The sequence below is a fragment of the Protopterus annectens genome, chromosome 6.part0 (genome assembly GCF_019279795.1).
Source record: "Protopterus annectens isolate FY-2018-M chromosome 6.part0, PAN1.0, whole genome shotgun sequence".
NCBI classification, from domain to species: Eukaryota; Metazoa; Chordata; order Ceratodontiformes; family Protopteridae; genus Protopterus; species Protopterus annectens.
The window spans coordinates 914,013,529-914,033,010 of NC_056737.1; the positions used below are offsets into that span (position 1 = coordinate 914,013,529).

The 19,482-nt window shown below is 39.3% G+C and overlaps 1 protein-coding gene across 1 annotated transcript in view; it reads left to right on the plus strand.

Annotated features, from left to right (window-relative positions):
* LOC122804601 (cholesterol 24-hydroxylase-like) overlaps positions 1-13,363 on the plus strand; it is a 730,604-nt gene extending 717,241 nt beyond the window's left edge. The window contains exon 15 of the mRNA XM_044074564.1: positions 12,883-13,363. Coding sequence (XP_043930499.1) covers positions 12,883-13,038 — 156 coding nt within the window. The 3' untranslated portion in view covers positions 13,039-13,363. The remainder of the gene's footprint in view (positions 1-12,882) is intronic.
* The last annotated feature ends 6,119 nt before the right edge of the window (positions 13,364-19,482 follow it).

A 19,482-nucleotide genomic window follows, 5' to 3' on the forward strand; every position in this document is an offset into this window, starting at 1 on the left:
CTCACACCATACCCCCTTTCACTAAACTTTCCAACATTAAACCTAAATTTAAATTAAACATATCAAGACCAAATTCGCTAAGATGAACCCCATCAGCCCTATACCAACTGGGGTCCCTGTCCTCAAATTCCACAAGCCAGATAGTACGCACCCCCATGTCTTTCAAATATTTCGTCAAAGTAAAATTAACATACTTCTGAGCCCTCTCCAACACAGAAAATTTTTAGCCTCCCTCCAAACCAGCCTGTGAATAATCTCAGACCAAAGCAAAACCACTGATGGATAAAGCCTCCTCAAAGCTAAAACACCCTCACAAATGAGATAAACCAACCGCTTTTTCGGAATCCTACCCAAATCATTCTCTCCTAAATGAATCAACAAAACATGCGTCAGTCCCCACTGACTCTGCAACATGGTAAATACCTGCAGTATCCAACTCCACATCAAACCTCTAATACCATGCCAGGTAACCTTCAATCCGAAACGTTCCAAGCCCAGATTCATTCCATTGCATCTAACAGCTGCACACCTGCTGCCCAATATACGAAAGAATGACCTAAGATGATGATTCTCCTTTCACCTAAAAAAAAAATATATATTCAATTATACTGACTTACTTAATATAAGTCAAAAAGGGATTAGAAGACCAGCTCACCACCCTCTTGATAACTTCAATTGAACTTCCTCCTTTTGCTAAATCAGATGCCCTACCCATCCTGAAAGAATGAGAAGAAAACTTGCCCCCTTCTAAACCAACACTGCTAAGAGCCCTTCTCATAATTAAGTCCAATTGCTCAGCCGTCACCACTCTACTGCTTACCGATGTAAAAACTAATCCCTGAACTCTACCTCCTTTAGCCACACAACCTCTTTCCCTACACCTCCGGACACCTCCAGCTTGACCTAACCTCTTCCAAAACTATAGGTGTCCCTCTCCCTTCCTGATTTGTCTTCGATGACCTTGGCCTGATATGCACCAGCCTGGGCAGTATAAGCACATTATCCCACCCCAAGCAACCCAACAACTCAGATACATGAAAAGCCCCACAATACATCCATATACTTGCCATATGCCACATCATATAGTCTTCCAAACATCCACATACTTTACCTAAACCCTTTAGCAACAGTCTTAAAATCCCCATAGTCACCGGCCATCTCCTATCTGTAGCAGGACCATCAACTCTACCCCAACCTTTCAATACTTGCCCTACCATCCATGATCTAGTCCAGTCCTCCAGTCTGGCCAAGCGAACAAATACTCCAATTGCTGCCAACACCGCCCTCACCATTTGAACTGCCTTACCCTGCTTCCTCAGCATGGGTAAATAATGCAGCAACAAACTCTCTGACCAATCACACTCTTCTTCCGGTAGCTGCCGCACAAAGCTGTCAAAATCATACAATGCTCTACCGTAAGCTCTCCTTGTAGATACTGCCCTTGACTGTTGCACCAACCTGCCAGTCACTACTGTCCAATCTGCCAAATCTCATCTGGTATGACTGAGGGGTGCCTTGCTGCTTTTGAAGCCACCTGCCGAAATTGGCAAAACTGAAAACAAGACAAACTGTCAGCTATCTCGTTCTTAACCCCTGACACATGCAACCCTGTAAATGAAAAGTTAATCAACAAGCTTTGCAACCCTATCTTATGAAGCACCAATAACAATCAAAGGGATTTAGCCATCTTAACCTGTAACACTCTCACCACCACACTATTGTCTGAATTAAACTCCACCTTCCTTTCCCTCAAACGATCCTGCCATAACACTGAAGCTGCCCAAATCAGCATCAGCTCCAAAAATGCAATGTCCCATTTCCATTCTTCAGACCAATGAGCAGGCTAAGGTACCAAGAACCATTCCCCCACAAAATAAGCTCCCATGCCCAAACCCCCAGCCGCGTCTGTAAACAACTGCAGATCCCCTTGAGCTACCCAATCCAACTGCCAAAATGTGATCCCATTAAACTGATGTAAAAACTGCATCCACAAAGCTAGATCCTCCTGTGCTAACTTACTGACCCTTACTCTGTGGTGCCTACTTTTCCCTCCTTTCCAGAGAAAAGCCACCAACCTGCAAAAGGTATACTCCGGATGCACTGCTCTGCAAGCAAAGTTCATCAAACCCAACAATTTCATCACTTCCTCACACTAACCTTGTTCTTGGACTTCACCCAGGTGATTTTCTCCCACAGACGAACCACCTTTTCCTCCGGCAAATGAAACAAACCCTGGTTTGCATCCACTGCCAAACCCAAAAATCTAGCACCTTCGCCGGACCTTCCAACTTATACTTAGCCAGAGGAACTCCCAAGACCTCATACATCCTCACAAACTCATGCATCGCCACCTGAGCCCCCCTCTCTTCCTTCACCCACTAACAAAAAAATCATCTAGGTAGTGTACTGCTTGCTGTCCTTCTACCCTATGTTGCCATATCCAGTGCAGTGTTGTGCTAAACTTCTCAAAAGTAGAACAAGCCACCACACACCCCATAGGCATGGTAGTGTCAAAATAAAATGAAAACTATCAGCCACCGCCATGCCCAGTAATGGCCAATCCCTCTCCCATACTGGCAACAAGTGAAAGACTGACTCAATATCTATCTTAACCAGCCAAGAATCATCAAAACTTGCAATGATGCGGACCGCATCATCCAAGGATGCATACATCACTTTAACCTCTTCCCCTGGGATGAAATCATTAACAGACTTGCCTTCAGAATAAGATAAATGATGAATTAAATGAAATTCACACTGCATTTTCTTGGGAACCAAACCCAACGGTGACACCTTAAATTGAGTAAAAGGCGGCCAATAAAATGGGCCCAACAATTTCCCCACCTGACACTTCTTCTCAATCAAGGCTCACAACACATCCTCCCTCCCTCGCACAGACTTCAAATGTTTTCCCACCTTACCATCACCCACCATAGGTTCATAGATTCATAGGTAGGTACTAGGCTATTGGCCCTAGGTCCTATATAAGCCTAGCCAAAAAATGTACCCTGGCTTTCACCACCCAAGAAAATTATTTTCCTGTGCCCCTGTCAAGCAGAGCCACAGAAGTGGAGCATGTCCAACAGCTCTGGGTTTGACATAGCTTTGTATGTTAGGCAGAGATCGCCCCTGAGTAGGCGATATGTGATGGAGTAAAGCTTTAATTTTTTTAGACGGTCTGCGTAGGGCATCTGTTTGAGGCCAGTAATCCTATTTGTGAGGTATTTCTGTGGTCTTTCCAGTTGTTATAGATGTCTTGTGAGGTACATACCAAAAAGGGCATTGTACTCTATAATGGGTCTAATGAGTGATGAGTAGAGGGGAACAATGACCTCTTTTTTTCTGGATGAGAATCCTTTTGTGATGAGATGAGCCACGTAGAAGGATTTCCTGGCCACTGTGGTGATGTGATTATCAAAGGAGAGACTACTGTCCACCTGTGTCCCAGGGTCTCTTATCATATTTTCGGCATTAAGTAGACTACCAGCTATGTAGTAGTTCATGGGTATGGAGTTTTTACCAAAGGGGATGACAATACACTTTTTGGCATTGAGCTTCAGGCCATGGCTTTGACACCAGGTATCTGTCTCAGTGAGGCCCTTTTGTAGTTTGTCCACATCATTAGGAGTTTCGATTATGGCTCCTAGTTTGCAGTCATCTGCAAACTTTGTTAGCCAAAGACCTTCTGTGTTAGCCTGCACTTCAGAGAAGTAGATACCAAAGCAGACTTAATCGAAAACCCCCTGGAAAAATCCTCAATTAATTTCCAGCCACAGCTGGCAGTGGATAGTGTGCCAGCAACTCCTTCAAAACCTGAACCATAATAGGTAAATGGGTCCCCTGGGTGTCCACTACCTCCATGAAAGGACCCCCCCATTGACCATGAAAATTAGCCCTGCCATGTACACTTTGCAGTGCCATGTGAGGTCCACCCCAACCTCTTGGAACCATAAAATAGGACGCTTGACCACCAAACTGACTGCTGCCCCTACCACATTGCGTAGCTGCATGTGCCCCCATACACTTACCACAAGCATGGGCAAATCTGCAGCCTACCCATGAACACCTCCCTGCATTAAAAGCCCGGCATACCCCATTCCGCTGGCTGAGCCACTCTATTATCCAACCCAAAGATTTCCATCATGGTAGAAACGCAAATATCTGGGTGTCTTATTTCCCAATGCATGGATTTGTCAACAGCCTTTTGTTTATGAAATTTCTGATCATACCAAAGGCATGTGTTACCTGGTCGTAACCCCTCTGCCTCCTGTATAGTCAAAAAATAGGCCAAGTGCAGAAGGGCCAATGAATTATCCCTCTTCAAACACACTGCCATTTAGTATATAAATCCCAATACCCAATTATCCCATGTCCTCTGCCAAAGCCTCCCCACCCACTTGCGATCTATAGCTGGCAGTGCCACCAACAGGTCCTTCCCAGTTGCCATCTCTGCTTCCATCAAACACTGAACCCCATCCACATCGGTTAACTCAAAAATATCAATAAATTCCCTTTTCAAAATCTTCTCCTTCACTACCAGCGATATGTGCGGAGTTAACAGAATTGGTGCACTCTCCTGCTGTAATGCCTGCATCACCAACCAATCCCCCGGCCACGACCCAAATTCTGACTCTACCTTTTCTAATCCAAGCTCCAAATCCTCCTCCAACAGCAAAAAGGTATTATCAAAACTCACATCATGATCGGCTAGGACCTCCAAACCCCTACTCAACACAGTGCCTTGTACACCCCCATTTAACGCTGAACAGTCACTCCCCATAACTGCACCTAGAGCTCCTTCCCCACAAAGCCTGTTGGGGTTGAATCTGCTGCCACCGGCATCTCAACCTCCATTGTCCTCTGTGTTGTCATCTGTCTGGATCTCTTAGCTCTCAATGTCCAAGTTCTGGTCCCCATCTGCTACTTTCTTTTCAGTCTTTGGACCCTGCGTGCTGGTCGTTGGAACACTATTAGGCATCTCTCTAAACAAGTTTTCCACTTGTGCCATGATACTGGCCAACTTCTGCTTCAACACTTCTGCCATGATCGCCATTCACCCTGAATGCACAACCTGAAAAGGAAATGAACAACTGTAAATGAAGGGAAAAATTCTGCCAAGCACTCTGCTATCAGCTCCCACCCGCCCACCATAACTCTCCACCTCTTGGCACCAAATGCAAAATATCTAACTTAAATGTAATTAGTTTATCTAAAAGTAGCAGTTCATGAAATTTAAAACACAATGACTAAATCTGTTTGCACTTCTCTTCCATAGCACATGCACGCGTGCACACACACACACACACACACACACACACACACACACACACACACACACACACACACACACACACACACACACACACACACACACACACACACACACACACACACACACACACACACACACACACACACACACACACAGGCCCGAGGAGAGGGGGGTGCAGACTGTACATCGTTCCAGGGCCTATGAAGCTCAAGGGGGCCCAATGAAGCCCAAGAAACATCATAAAAATCAAAACGTGTCATTGTCTCGAGAAGGAGACGTCCTAACAAACTAATGCAAAGAATGGCACGAGAACGTTCGGGTACAAGATCGCGAAGCGTTGAGTGAGCTCGAAGCAATAGAAGGCTGTGACAATGATAAAATACTTTTGAGTGACATAATATGGTGCATTCAAGATTCAACTGACAAAAACTTGTGAAAGTGACTATCAACGAGTGTTCTCGCATGTTCATTCCTAGCTTCAGACATCAACCTTATTGCTCGAATTACTTCTCCTTGCTTTCCCGACGAATCCCAGGAGGAAGAAGAAAATGGGACACGAGCCACGCTGATTCATCGTGGACTGCAAAGAAGACTTTACAGGAAAGCGAAGGAAGAAATAATTTCACAGGTAAAGTTCCCTGTAAATGCTGTAATTGTAGCCTAAAGGACCCACTGACATCACGTGCCTTTTTGTCTATATTATCAAGAGATTCGAGACTATAAACGGCTTGACAGTTAGCTGAAGTCAATAGCAATAAATATTGTCCTAACTTTAGAACCACTAACAAAATTCTCAATAGCAATACAGCAAATTTCTATGTTCTATATTTCATTTCAGATACCGACCTTAAACATGTCATCTCAAAAATCTGGAGCTCAAAAATGTAAAGAAAAATAAAAAACGTGATGAGATTAATAAAAAAGGCCTGCAAACACTCTTTCAATTTGGTGTTAAATGCAAAACAAGATAAGCTGACAAAAATGAAACTTTAGATTTAGAACAAGGTGAGCCAAATTCAGAACTGAAACAAAGGACAGAATCTCATGAAGCCAGTTTGGATTTTCAAAAAACATCAGATCAAGTAAATCCTAATGTGATTCTTGCACAAAAGGTGGATGACGGGAATGTGGATTTGGAGGACGGAGGCTATGTGAATGTTAGTGATGAAAAGGGAAGTGAGGCAATGAGTATGTCAATGTCTACAGAATCTGGCCATGGTGAAGAAAAGAGTAACATTGGAATAGACATTGGACTTCTTGTAACAGAGGTTCCTTCTCAGCTGGATATAGAAAACTGTTATGAAAGGCCATATTGGCAATCCTAAAACATTTCCCAAAGATATGAATAACCAAGTTTTTCCAGAAAGCATACTAACATTTCAAAATTTGAATGGTGAGAAATATGTCTGAGATTGGCTTGTCTGGAGTGATGTTAAACAAGCATTGTATTGTTTTCCCTGCCAATTATTGAGGAACAATCTGTGTTGCAACATTAGCTCTGCATCCAAGTCTATGCTTGCATCATCAGAAGGATGGTCAGCTGCTGGAAAGTGGTGAAACGTATGTAGTCGCAGCCGAGAACATGAGAGAAGCAATAGTCATGGGCAATGCTATCTGGCTTGGTGAGAATTAGAAAGACGCCTATCTTCTGATAAGGGCATTGAAAGTCTCTTAGAGGCATCAATTGCAACAGAATCTGTCAGGTGGTACAACATTATGAAACGAATCATTGATGCTATTCTATTCCTTGGAGAACGTGGGCTTGTTTTGCGTGGTAGTTCACAGTGCATTGGTGACAAGGACAATGGAAGTTTTTGAGGGCTAATAGAGTTGTTGTCTCATTGAGATCCAATTCTAAAAGAACATGTGTTGCAAGTTAAAGAGTCACAAGAAAAGGGAGAATTACTTCAAGTGCATTATCTCTCTGCTGATTCTCAAAATGAGTTAATTGCTGAATGTTATGAACTTGTGAAACAACACATTTTGCAGGACAGAAAGACTGCAAATACTTTGCAGTGATAGCTGATTCCACACCGGATGCATCTCATGTTGAGCAGACAACATTCCTGCTACGTTATGTAATTCAAAATGAATCTCAGTTTGAAATTGTAGAAAGATTTCTGAAATTTGTTGAGTGCAGTGACAAAACTGGATCTGACATAAACTGGATCTGACATAGCACAGATGATTGTAGATACATTGAACGAACATGATATTCCACTCTCTGATTGCCGAGCACAGCGTTATGACAATGCAGCCAACATGTCAGGAAAATATAAAGGTGTACAAGCAAGAATACTTGAGCAATGTCCAACTGCTATATTTTGTCCATGTGGATGCCACACACTCAATTTTTGTGGAAATGATGCTGCAGAATGTATTCCTGATACCATAACATACTTTGGAACTATACAAACTGTTTATAACTTGTTTAGCTCTAGTCCACATCGATGGAAAATTTTGCAGAATCATATTGGCTGTTCTCTTCATGGCATATCTAGCACATGTTGGTCAGACCATGTTGAAAGTGTGAAGCCCTTTGTAGCCCATCTGCCTGGCATCAAATTAGCATTAGAAGACCTCTTGAAGCTGAACCTAACTGCCAAAACAAGAACAGAGATTAATGGAGCTTTGTCTTATGTGACATCATTCATTTGTGTGATAATGTCTGTTGTATGGTACAAAATATTAGTTCCAGTTGATATCTGTAACAGTTATCCAATCCAGAAATGCAACACTAGATGCTGAAGTGTTGAACATAAAAACCTTGATTTCAGAACTGACAGATCTCCGCAACAGCTGGAAAAGTGTGTGGAGTGAACCTAAGCATGTTGCTTTCAATTTACATATAGAAATTAAACTATCTGGAAGTTGTGGTGATGCAAAATGCAAAAGGAGGTTCCATGGTAAAGATGCCAAATTGTCACAACAACATGAAACGGATGACTCCCCTGAAGAAGCGGATTTCAGAAAGTCTGTTTCTATGTAATGTTGGATAATGTTATTGGTGGACTCACAGTCGTTTCAATGCTGCAGTGAACATTTCTGAGAAGTTCAGTTTCCTTTGGAAGTACCTAATAATTTCTGTAGATGAGCTAAAAGAAAAATCAAAATCACTGGCAAATCAATATCCTGCAGATATCAGTGAAGATCTTGTAATGGAGATGAGTTATCTGCCAGCTGTTCATTGATCAAATTTTGGAGAGAACCTGCTGAGTCCATTGGAGCTGCTGAATTACTTGAAAAAGTACAAACTGGAAAGACTCTTTCCAAATATATGCATCAGTCTGTGTATTCTATTGACAATTCCTGCCACTGTCGCCTCTGCAGAGCGCTCATTCAGCAAGCTAAAGCTGGTAAAAAAATTTCTAAGATCCACTATGTCACAAGCATGACTAGTAGATTTATCAAGACTCAGTATTGAGTCCGATCTAGCAAAACAGATTAATTTTGATTATGTAATTCGGAGATTCGCTAGGAAAAAGACCAGGAAAGCACCTTTGTTCGGCAGACAATAAATGCTATTGTAAACGTCTTTTACTATTATAAATATATTACCTTATTATTACATTTATACCTATACATACTTATCTAAATGTATCAATGTAATTTATGATTGTTAGAAATAAATAATAATATACACTTACATGTGTGTGTAGAATTTTGTATAAGGGCCCACACACCTTCTTTGTACCGGGGCCTGGATTTTCTCTCGGAGGCCCTGCACAAACACACACACACACACACACACACACACACACACACACACACACACACACACACACACACACACACACACTATGAGAATAAGCATCAGATATAGTTCTCAACCAATCAGGGACAAATCTCTACAGAATCAGGGACAAATCGAGAAAAATTCAGGGACAAGCAGGGACACTTTTAAAATATTAGTTCTATCAACTTCAGGCATTAATAAAATAAGAGAATACACATTTCCTGAAGTAAAATAAGTCTGTAACTCTTAATCATTGCCACTATTTACTAAATACAAGTCACCACCCTTTGTCCAAAAGGCACCAGTGTCAGGAGGGATTACGGTGGACAGAGCTTAAATCTAAGTCAAAATCAGAGACGTTCCTGAAACTCAGGGACAGTTGAGAGGTATGGCATCAAAAGCTCTAATATAGGCAGCAGCGTGTCCTAACGGCAAGCATTACTCCCTCACAACACATGCCGCTGTAGCTTACCTCCGGTAGCAGTGCCCATCTTCCTCTTCTGGACCGCTCACCCTTGCATGTGCTTTATACCCCCCCCTTTTTTTTTTATTATTATTTAATAAAGCCGCATATCCTTGGCGAGACTGCGCATGCACCCAGTTCCACTCAAAAGAGGAGCACGCATTGCTGCAGCTGCACTATTGCACCACTAGAACCATCAGGGAAACAACTATCCCACTGATGCAACAACTCGACAATGATTCCCCACAACCAACAACTACTTAACTACAAAACGTCAGCAGAAAGTATAATTTAATTAATTTAAACTTTTTTTTTAAATTAAAAATGGACCCCCTTGCTGGGCATGCGCAACCAGCCATTAATGGCCCACAAAAGCTCGCAAAACGCCACCACCACCAATGAAACAAACGACGGATTAATAAACATTATCCCTACCTACAGAAAGGAACTACAAAAACGAGAACAACACCACAATGACGACCAATGAAAGCTAACCTGAAAACCAACCGCTGCAACAACTCGCCGCCATCTCTCAACCTCGCAACACAAGGAAACAATCCACCAATGTGGAATACACAGCTGCAGGACCTATGTAACTTACCACCAACCATAAGTCCTTTACCTCTATACCACCCACAATGAATATACAGTTTCATGACCCTGCTTACCCTCCCCTCTTCCCTAGCTATGGTGCCCTGAATACTTCAACCCCCCTTGCACTGTTCACTCTCTCTTTTTTTATATATATATATATATATTTTTATATAACACACTACAATGCCCCCTACCCCTGTCCCCACCCTCCCTTACACAACAGCCCTAAGCTTTCCCCCCTGAGAGAGAAAAAAAAAAATATATATATATATATATATATATATATATATATATATATATATAGATATAGATATATATATATATATGCCATTATCCATCAGCATGTCTAACTCTCCTGCCCAAAGAAACTGTACTCACATGCTGCCTTACAACCACCCAAGGACTACCTTATTCCCACCTCAGGTCATATGGGATGTGATCCTGCTTCCAACAAGATCACACCAAAAATGTGTCTCCCACACAAACTCCCACCTCAAAAGCCTTCAAGCCTCACCCCTTAATCCAAAGACACTTCCTCCCCTAGCTTCCAACTTACATAACCCTTTCTTACCTGATCCCTACCCACTCTCTTACTCCCATCTTACCTACTTCCTTACATCCCAGCTTCTCCCCCCCACCCCACCATTAAAGCTGTCCCATGACAACTTCCTCTGTTCCCAAACATCATTTCTCTGACATCTGCATTCTATGTTATTTGAAATAGTAGGAGGTTTTGTCAGACATCCAGGCTATTCTGTTTAATGTGCCATGAGAATTTTAGTTCTACATCACAAGTTTTTACTGTTTTTCAGGGGGAATAGTCCCCCTGCACCTCCTCTGCATATTATATTTACCAACTCTGAGACTGTACTACAGTGAGAAAATGGGTACATTTTCTGATCCCCACTGTAGTGTGATCTCCAATAATAACATTGACCTCATAAGACTGAATGAGCAGTAATGTTCACTAACATGTATTTGGAAATGTGCAGATTGGCATTACAAGACTTTGGAAACAAGTATTCTATCACACAAGGTGGTTCACGTAAGTGCCACTCACAATTTTGATAGTAAACCTATAAAAAAAAAAAATATATATATATATATATATATATATATATATATATATATATAGTTCTACCTGATAACACCGACACGCCAAAACATCAACAACGAAATAACCGACACGAAAAAAACAAAAAAAAAGTTCAAAAACATGAAACTTTACATGCCTGACAATCAACAAAACAAATTCCTTTCCCGAAAAATACACACACAACACAAGCGCACCAAAATCCTTACAAACCTACACTAAAACTTACATACACAACTATCTATGCACTAATCTTAACCCAAAACCTAACCCTAAGGTCCGTCACTATCGCACACTTACCTTACCTGCACCCTAACCTTAACTTAATCCACCCCTAACCCTCAAGTCCATCACTATCGCACACTTACCTTACCCACACCCTAACCCTAACTCACTTAATCCACCCCTAACCCTCAAGTCCGTCACTATCACACACTTACCTTACCCACACCCTGACCCCAATGTCCGTCCCTATCGCACACTTACATTAACATGTCAGTGTTCTCAGCATCGGGATTCTCAACTGTTGGTCTTCTCCGTTGTCAGTCTTTCGGTGTTGGTGTTCTCGTTGTCAGCTTTCTGCAATTTCAGCATTTTCAGATAGACCTATATATCTATATATATATATATATATATATATATATCTATATAGGTTTACTATTAGAATCTCGAGTGCAGGTTAGACGAAACTCAGAATGCCGGCTAACAGTTGGGTCATTCTGTTTCATCTAACCTGCATAAGTGCAAGGGAATGCTTTAGTGAATGCAAAGTGCATTTGCACAGTCATCATCGGTGATGTAAATGTGGTAAGGTTCATTCGCAGTACAGTGGGGATCGGGAAATTACCCTTTTCCCCACTGTAGTGCCACCTCGGAGTTGGCATATATAAGTGGCAGGGTATGTGGGGCGTGCAGCAAAACATATGAGTGTTAGTAGTATGGCTGTGGTGTGGTGTGTACTGCTTGCTGTTGTAGCTTTTGTACTGCAACTAAGTCGAATTCGACTTTTGAAGTACTTTCAGCATTACAAATGGTTTACTGCTGTGAACTTCAGAGATGTGAATCACAAATATGATAGGTTTATGTGCACAACTTCAATGTTATGATAGTAAACCTAGATATATATATATATATATATATATATATATATATATATATATATATATATGTGTGTGTGTGTGTATATATATATATATATATATATATATATATATATATATATATATATATATATATATATATACATACACACATAGGTGTACCTACTCAGTTAAACAACAAGTGTGCAGGATCAATGGTCCTCGGGTAGGGGAATATTCCCTTTCCCCATTGATAGTGTGATCCTGGTGTTAGTATATATAATTACCAGGGGTGTGGAAGGCATAGCCTCCTATATTGGGGGAGTAAAAACAATGTTTTACACACACACACACACACACACACACACACACACACACACACACACACACACACACACACACACACACGCGCACACCTTTATTATGAAACTCTTAAAATTAAATGCCAGTGGTAATATATTCCAAGTTGAAATCATGCATTTTCATGTCAGAATAAAATAATTTTTCAGCTGATCTAAATAAGTTGTATTTCCTGTACTTGTTGCTTTACCACCTTCTAACAGACAAATCATTATCTGGTAGTAATTGCATTCATTACTGACTGCTGTATTACTGTGAATAATACATGTTTTCTTTCCTTCACAGATGGAAGCAAAAGTGATTCTGGCAAAGCTGTTACAAAGATATGAATTTGAGTATGTTTCCGGCCAATCATATGAAATTATGGATGCTGGGACTCTCAAACCACGTGATGGAGTACAGTGCACCATTAAACCAAGAACTAATAAATACTTTTCTTAATTATTTATAAAAGATGTAACATACTTTGCATCAGGCATGACTGACTATAAAGTGTGTATGAGTGTTTCGCATTCTAATTTTGTAACTCGTGGGAAGGGTCTCTGGTTCATTATATGTACTTCTAATGTAGTCTAACACCATTTCTTAGGGTTGGGAAAAATACAAACAGTTACAAGACTGTTTAATAATATATATCAGAAGTAATAGCTATCTTTATTTTTTTCTAAATAATTAGATACTTTTTCTGTAGTCCTAATTTTTTGGAGCCCTTCCAAACTTTAAACTGTAACTTGCTATTTGTTGAAAATAAACATTTATGAAATTATTTGTTTATTATTATTATTATTATTATTATTATTAAATGAACCTGTACATGTCTGCTACTGAAGTGAACACAAAACAAAATACTAAAATATTAAGGTTGAAGTATCATGAAGCAAGCCTGTTGTCACATGACATATATTTACACAATGGCCTTATTGAATGTATTTTGAAATGCATTAAATTATATGTTTGGAAAATATATGCTGGCCTTAGAAATATAGAAACAAGGTTTAATACATATATGTACATGTCTATATTTGTGTATGCAGTCATAGTCAAAGCAAAGTTTATTGTCATTCAGACTCCACAACAAGTGCAACTGAGGGAAATTACGTTACTCCAAGTTTTATGTGCAAATATGTAACACATACAACAATTCACATTACTACATTCAGACATTCCTACTACATAATATTTGCTGTTTTACATATCAACAGACATTTGCTAAGCTAAAGAGACACGGCATTTATTACACAGAATTCCCCAGCGACTTCTTATTGCACAGGATTATGTTGGCACTAATCTAAGACAACAAAAATGTCACAGCTGTTACTTATTGTACAGGATGCTGTTTTAGCATCAGTGGATATTGCACAGAAATAAGATTATACTCTGTTAGATTAATTGCATAGTATATTTAAGACCTTTTAAGGTTATTGCATGGAAATATGCTTCTCACTCGTCATATTACCTACTGTCCTTGATGTCAAGCAAGATGTACGTTGTTACTGGAGTTCAGTAGTCTGATGGCCAGGGAACAGAAGCTTCTGCTTAATCTGGTCATTTTGCAATGTATGCTATGATAATGTCTCCCAGATGTTAGGTGCAGGAACAGTCCAGGTGAAAGGTGAGTACAGTCCATGACTATTTTCCTGACTCTGTTGAGACAACGAGACTGGTGCAAATCTTGAAATAATGGTAGTGTGGTCCTGGTAATCTTTTCTACTGCTTTCACCATACTTTGGAGGGATATGTGGTCTATGGTGGACCAGTTGCCATACCAAGCAATACATGCAAGTATGTATGTATGTATGTATGTATGTATGTATGTATGTATGTACGGGTCTACTTCACAAGACCAAGCTACCATTTAAATGAAAGTCAGAAGACTGAGACCAAAAAAAAAACAACTCTTAAAATCCTGAAAAGTCAAAAACCCAACTATCACAAACCCGAAAGTACAAAACATTGATAGACCTCAATATGGTACACTATAAAAACTAAGTACTACACCCCGCCCACCAACCAATACCATCAAATCCAAAACATTTCACTGAATAGTCATGATGGTAGCTATAGCAGTGACATGACTATTCGTTACAAGAAAGAAAATTAAAAAAAAAAATACAATCATAAAATAGATTAAATTAATGTATTTGCAGGGGGGGGGGGTTGTGCCCTCAAACCCCCTGCAACTTAAATATACCTACTCTGAAATTGCACTACAGTGCAGAAATGAGAAGATTTCCTGTTCTGCTCAGCTTGGAGTGTTGGCTTTTTACACGTTTAGTCATCTAAATATCGGTAAAGTGAAGTTTCAGTTAAATGAAACTTCGACTTTCTTGTCTGGGTAATCTGAAAGTTGGTCTATTGACATTGCGGTAATGTCAAGCAGACCTGTATGTACATATGTACATCATTTAGTCTAAACTGAAATTCTCTAAAAATGTAATGTAAGACTCAATTAGACTAATCATATTTGATAGAAATGTGTAATAGACTATAGACAATTAATTCTGGCATGGCTTAGGATGTTAAGGTGTTAGGAATTACAGGGAAAATTAATCTAGTGTAACATATGTACCTTGCTAATGCCACCCACAGGTTTGTGCAACATCAGTTATTCATGGTGTCTAATAATTTTTGTTTTAGTGTGATTGTGGAATTAGTGTTTTTATGCTGAGGAGGGCAGAAAAGAAGATTTGGAGGAGTCTTTGCTGTATATGAAGTTTTAGATGTGATGTAACTAAACTAAATGTGTTTCAGATTACATTTTTAGATGTTCTGTGCTTAGATGGAAAGTTTCTTTAACATAATACACACACATACACACACACACACACACACACACACACACACACACACACACACACACACACACACACACACACACACACACACACACACACACACACACACACACACACACACACCTTCCTGCATTTTTTTTTGTTTAGCTGGAAAATGTTTTTGTTCTGATACATGCACATTCCCTCTGTATAGTGCCATTAATACAATAAATGACAAGGTGCAAGAGATGTGGTTATGTTGCAAAATCTCAGGAAAAGGATAATTAGGTACTGGGAGTATGGAAGCAGAGCAACAATGCTGGGAGGAACAGGGAGTGTGCACCTGTGAAAAGTACGTTTCTAAATGTTTGCCTCCTTGCATTACACTTAAGGTAGAGAGCATCACAATTGGTATTCACCACTTTAATACTTATCTTTTTAACACTGTCTTTATTAAAGACATTGATTTTATTATCTTTGAAGTGTATGGAGTGTGTGTGTGTGTGTGTGTGTGTGTGTGTGTGTGTGTGTGTGTGTGTGTGTGTGTGTGTGTGCCTATGCGTGTACAGTTATTTCTCATTTACCTCGTGTTTTTATGTGGTTATCTTTGGAAAGGAAAACTTTGGTGAATACCATGGTGGAAGAACACTTCATGGTGTTGCTTGTGTGATGTGATAAATTAGTGTTGTTCACAGTGTTCTTTGGGATCCTTCATTTCTTTATGGATAACTTCATTTATTGGTTTGCTGGCTACATTTTTGGTCATATAGGTCCTAATATACTACAGAAACATTTCAGGTTAGAAACAGGAAGTTTATGATCCAGGACACAAAAGGTTAACTTGATGTGTGGTAACAGCAGACACCTGAAGACCATTTAAGAATACACAGTTACAGTACTAGAAATGTGGAATATATACAAGAAATCAAAAACAGTCTGTTAAGATGATTTTACAGACAGGACATTTTTTTCCCTTCTCTGTATGTATAAACGCCAGTGGAGATGACAGACTAATCATACTGTGTTCAACTTCATTCCAGGAATTTTAACAGTAAAACACAAAACTACCTAAATTAAAATGGAAAGAATATAATAAGATCATAGCTTGCCTATTATGAAACACTGACTACATTGCTATGAGTATTTTGTAAAAATGAACTGTGTTTGTATGAGTGTTTCATGGATTCATGTTTTTAGAGCTTTAATTTTGATTATAATATATACAAAAATATACTGTTGGATATCATAGTGGGTGCATTTTACTTTAGTACTAATTTTCTATATATTGTAATTGTCAAAGAAACATTCCTAAACATATAGATGTCAAGTTCATCCAAAAGACAGTCTGTGTCTACTTCATCCACCCACCATTTATTTAGGACAGGAAATTTCTAGCACCTTGTGTATTAAGAATTAAACTCTCTCCTTCCATTGGCTCCATTGATTGTTTTCAGTAATCTGCTGTCTATGGCAAGGGAAATCTACTATGTTAACCCTTGCTAAGGCTTGGGCTCATGTCACTCCCCTACCCTACCCCCCAGTTCCCACCCCCTCATATGCTACATTTATCATCTTCACTTATCCACCCACTGCTCTCCATCAATCAACCCAGTCATTGCATATTACCTCCAAACCTCAATACACTAACTCCACAATGAGATTCTTCTCAAATACACCAACATCAACCTCTAAATTTTCTCTCCTCGTGGTTCCCTTACTGCCTTTTCACTTATCCACTCCCTTCCTAATATTTTATACTCTTTTTACCTTCCTACATAGTTTGTCACTCCAAATAATAGATTAATCAATGATGCAACCCTTTCTGTTTTTAATTTATCACTTATTAGCTACATGCAAATACTGGCTATAGGCATTCTCTCTTACTACTCACTTACAACACACCTCTCAAATATGCTGCTCCCTAACTTACTTCCTCTCATGCACTTACCATAGCTTACTTCTACCTGCATCCCTTATCCAACAGCTATCTCATTAGACACAAACACTGTTCAATTGCTCACAATTAATACCCACTACAACTTCACTATAGTACCTTCCCTTTACAATGCATCAAATATCGAAATAACATAAATATCTCATGACACCTGCAAAACCCCAGTGCCATAATGCCAAAATACTTGTATCCTGTTGCAAAATCAACACACTAAAGAACCTGTGCATAAAAGGTGTTTACATACCCACTGGCAATGACATAAACATTCCTGAACATTTTCTCCATTAGATATCAACCAAACTCTCTCAAGAAACCATAGTATTATGAGACATGAATATTGATTGGCAAACCATAGACAATAAAACCTCTACAAATGACATCAACATATATGGGTTAAAACAGCTCATCTCTATTCTTAAGATACAACAAATCCAGTGATCAGAATCTCATGTCAGATTGAATACTTACAAATAAGCCAGATAAAATAAGCTATGCCAGTACTATTCCTGGCACCCTTATTGACCACCTCACTATTCCTGGAATAACAGGGCACATTCATGAGCTAAAACAACATCACTATAACCTTGGTCACAATCTCTTCACTTTCAACAAAGACACTTTCATTATAAACTTAAAAGTAATAAACAGGAGAATGCTAAACCCCCAATCCACTTAGATGAGGCAGTAGCATTATTTAACATAATATTTCTAAAAATACTACATGAAGGTTCACCCATAAGAACCAAAAGAATTATATCAAACCAGGCTCCCTGGCTAACAAAGGAAAGTAAGCTCATGAAAAACAGAGATAAAGCATGGAAAACCTGGAAAATCCCATACAGATGCCAACAAACAAAGATACAATCAATTTAGAAATACTACTAAAACCAAAATCCATTCTGACAAAAATACTATTCAATATTACAAACAGCAAATCTGAACAATATTTACCTATGAACATATAAACTCTATGCCTGCATAATCTGAATCCAACACACACTGACACATCTATGTTATAGGTAATGACTACTGCCCCACCTTAGAATCTGTTGCTACATGTAATGCTTTGAATTTATTTAGCATTTATTAGCAAAATTGCCAATTTACCATAAAATGCAATCCCTCTATTTCATCACTGTAAAGCCCTACAGTCCATAAGATGACTTGAACTCCCCCTCCACCTTCAATGCATAAATTTTACTATGGTATACAAAATCATCCAAAGCCCACTAGCTTGTCCTGCTCTTAGCCCATTAATCAACTTTTATATCCCAAACAAATATTTCAGATCTGAAGACAAACATCTTACAACTTATAAAAAAAAACCCAGGCCTAAGCCTTTACTCCTGCTCTGTGGCTAAACTATGGAATTCCCTTTCTTTGAGTATCAAAACTGTTACTAACCTGCACTCCTCCAAAGCTTCTGTAAAAAAAATACTTCAACAAATCTTGGATTTGCTCCTGTATGAGCCCAGGCTGAAGTACTGTTATACCTTTTTCTGCCTCTACTCTCTCTATCCCCACTACTAACTTACCCTAACCTCCCTTCCTCTACACATACTCCCCTGAGGTTACACTCACACCTTTTCCACATATATTCCTACTATCTATCCCCTCTATCACACCCTATCCTTCCCTACTCGTGCTATTCTACACCTTAACCAATATAATCTGTTATCATATTTCATGACTTCTAGAATATTAATAAGCTTTATGATAATCATCTGTTATGCAAATAATGCTGTATCTTCCTATTATCAGGCTTTCCATATAATTTATGCTTGAACACTATCACTGTATTGTGTCTGTTGAGTTTTTATTCTGACAACTAATGCATAGTTTTTCAAATTTTGTCCTTGAATGTTATGACTTTATTATGTCTGTCTAATTTTTCATTCTGTTAACCATATGTATCTGGAGCTTTTCTTCCCAGGCCTCTGCTTAAAATGGGTACCTCATGACCCAGTCAGACTTTCCTGGTAAACAAATGTCAAATAAATAAATAAACAAACAAATAAATAAATAAATAAATAGCTTAGGTTTTGTTGACGAGGACTGTCCATCTAGGCAAGAGTACATTTGCAGCGGAGGTCCTCATGGAAGAGATCCTTAAGTGACATAAGTAAACAAGGCATTATATGTCAAAATAAATAGAAC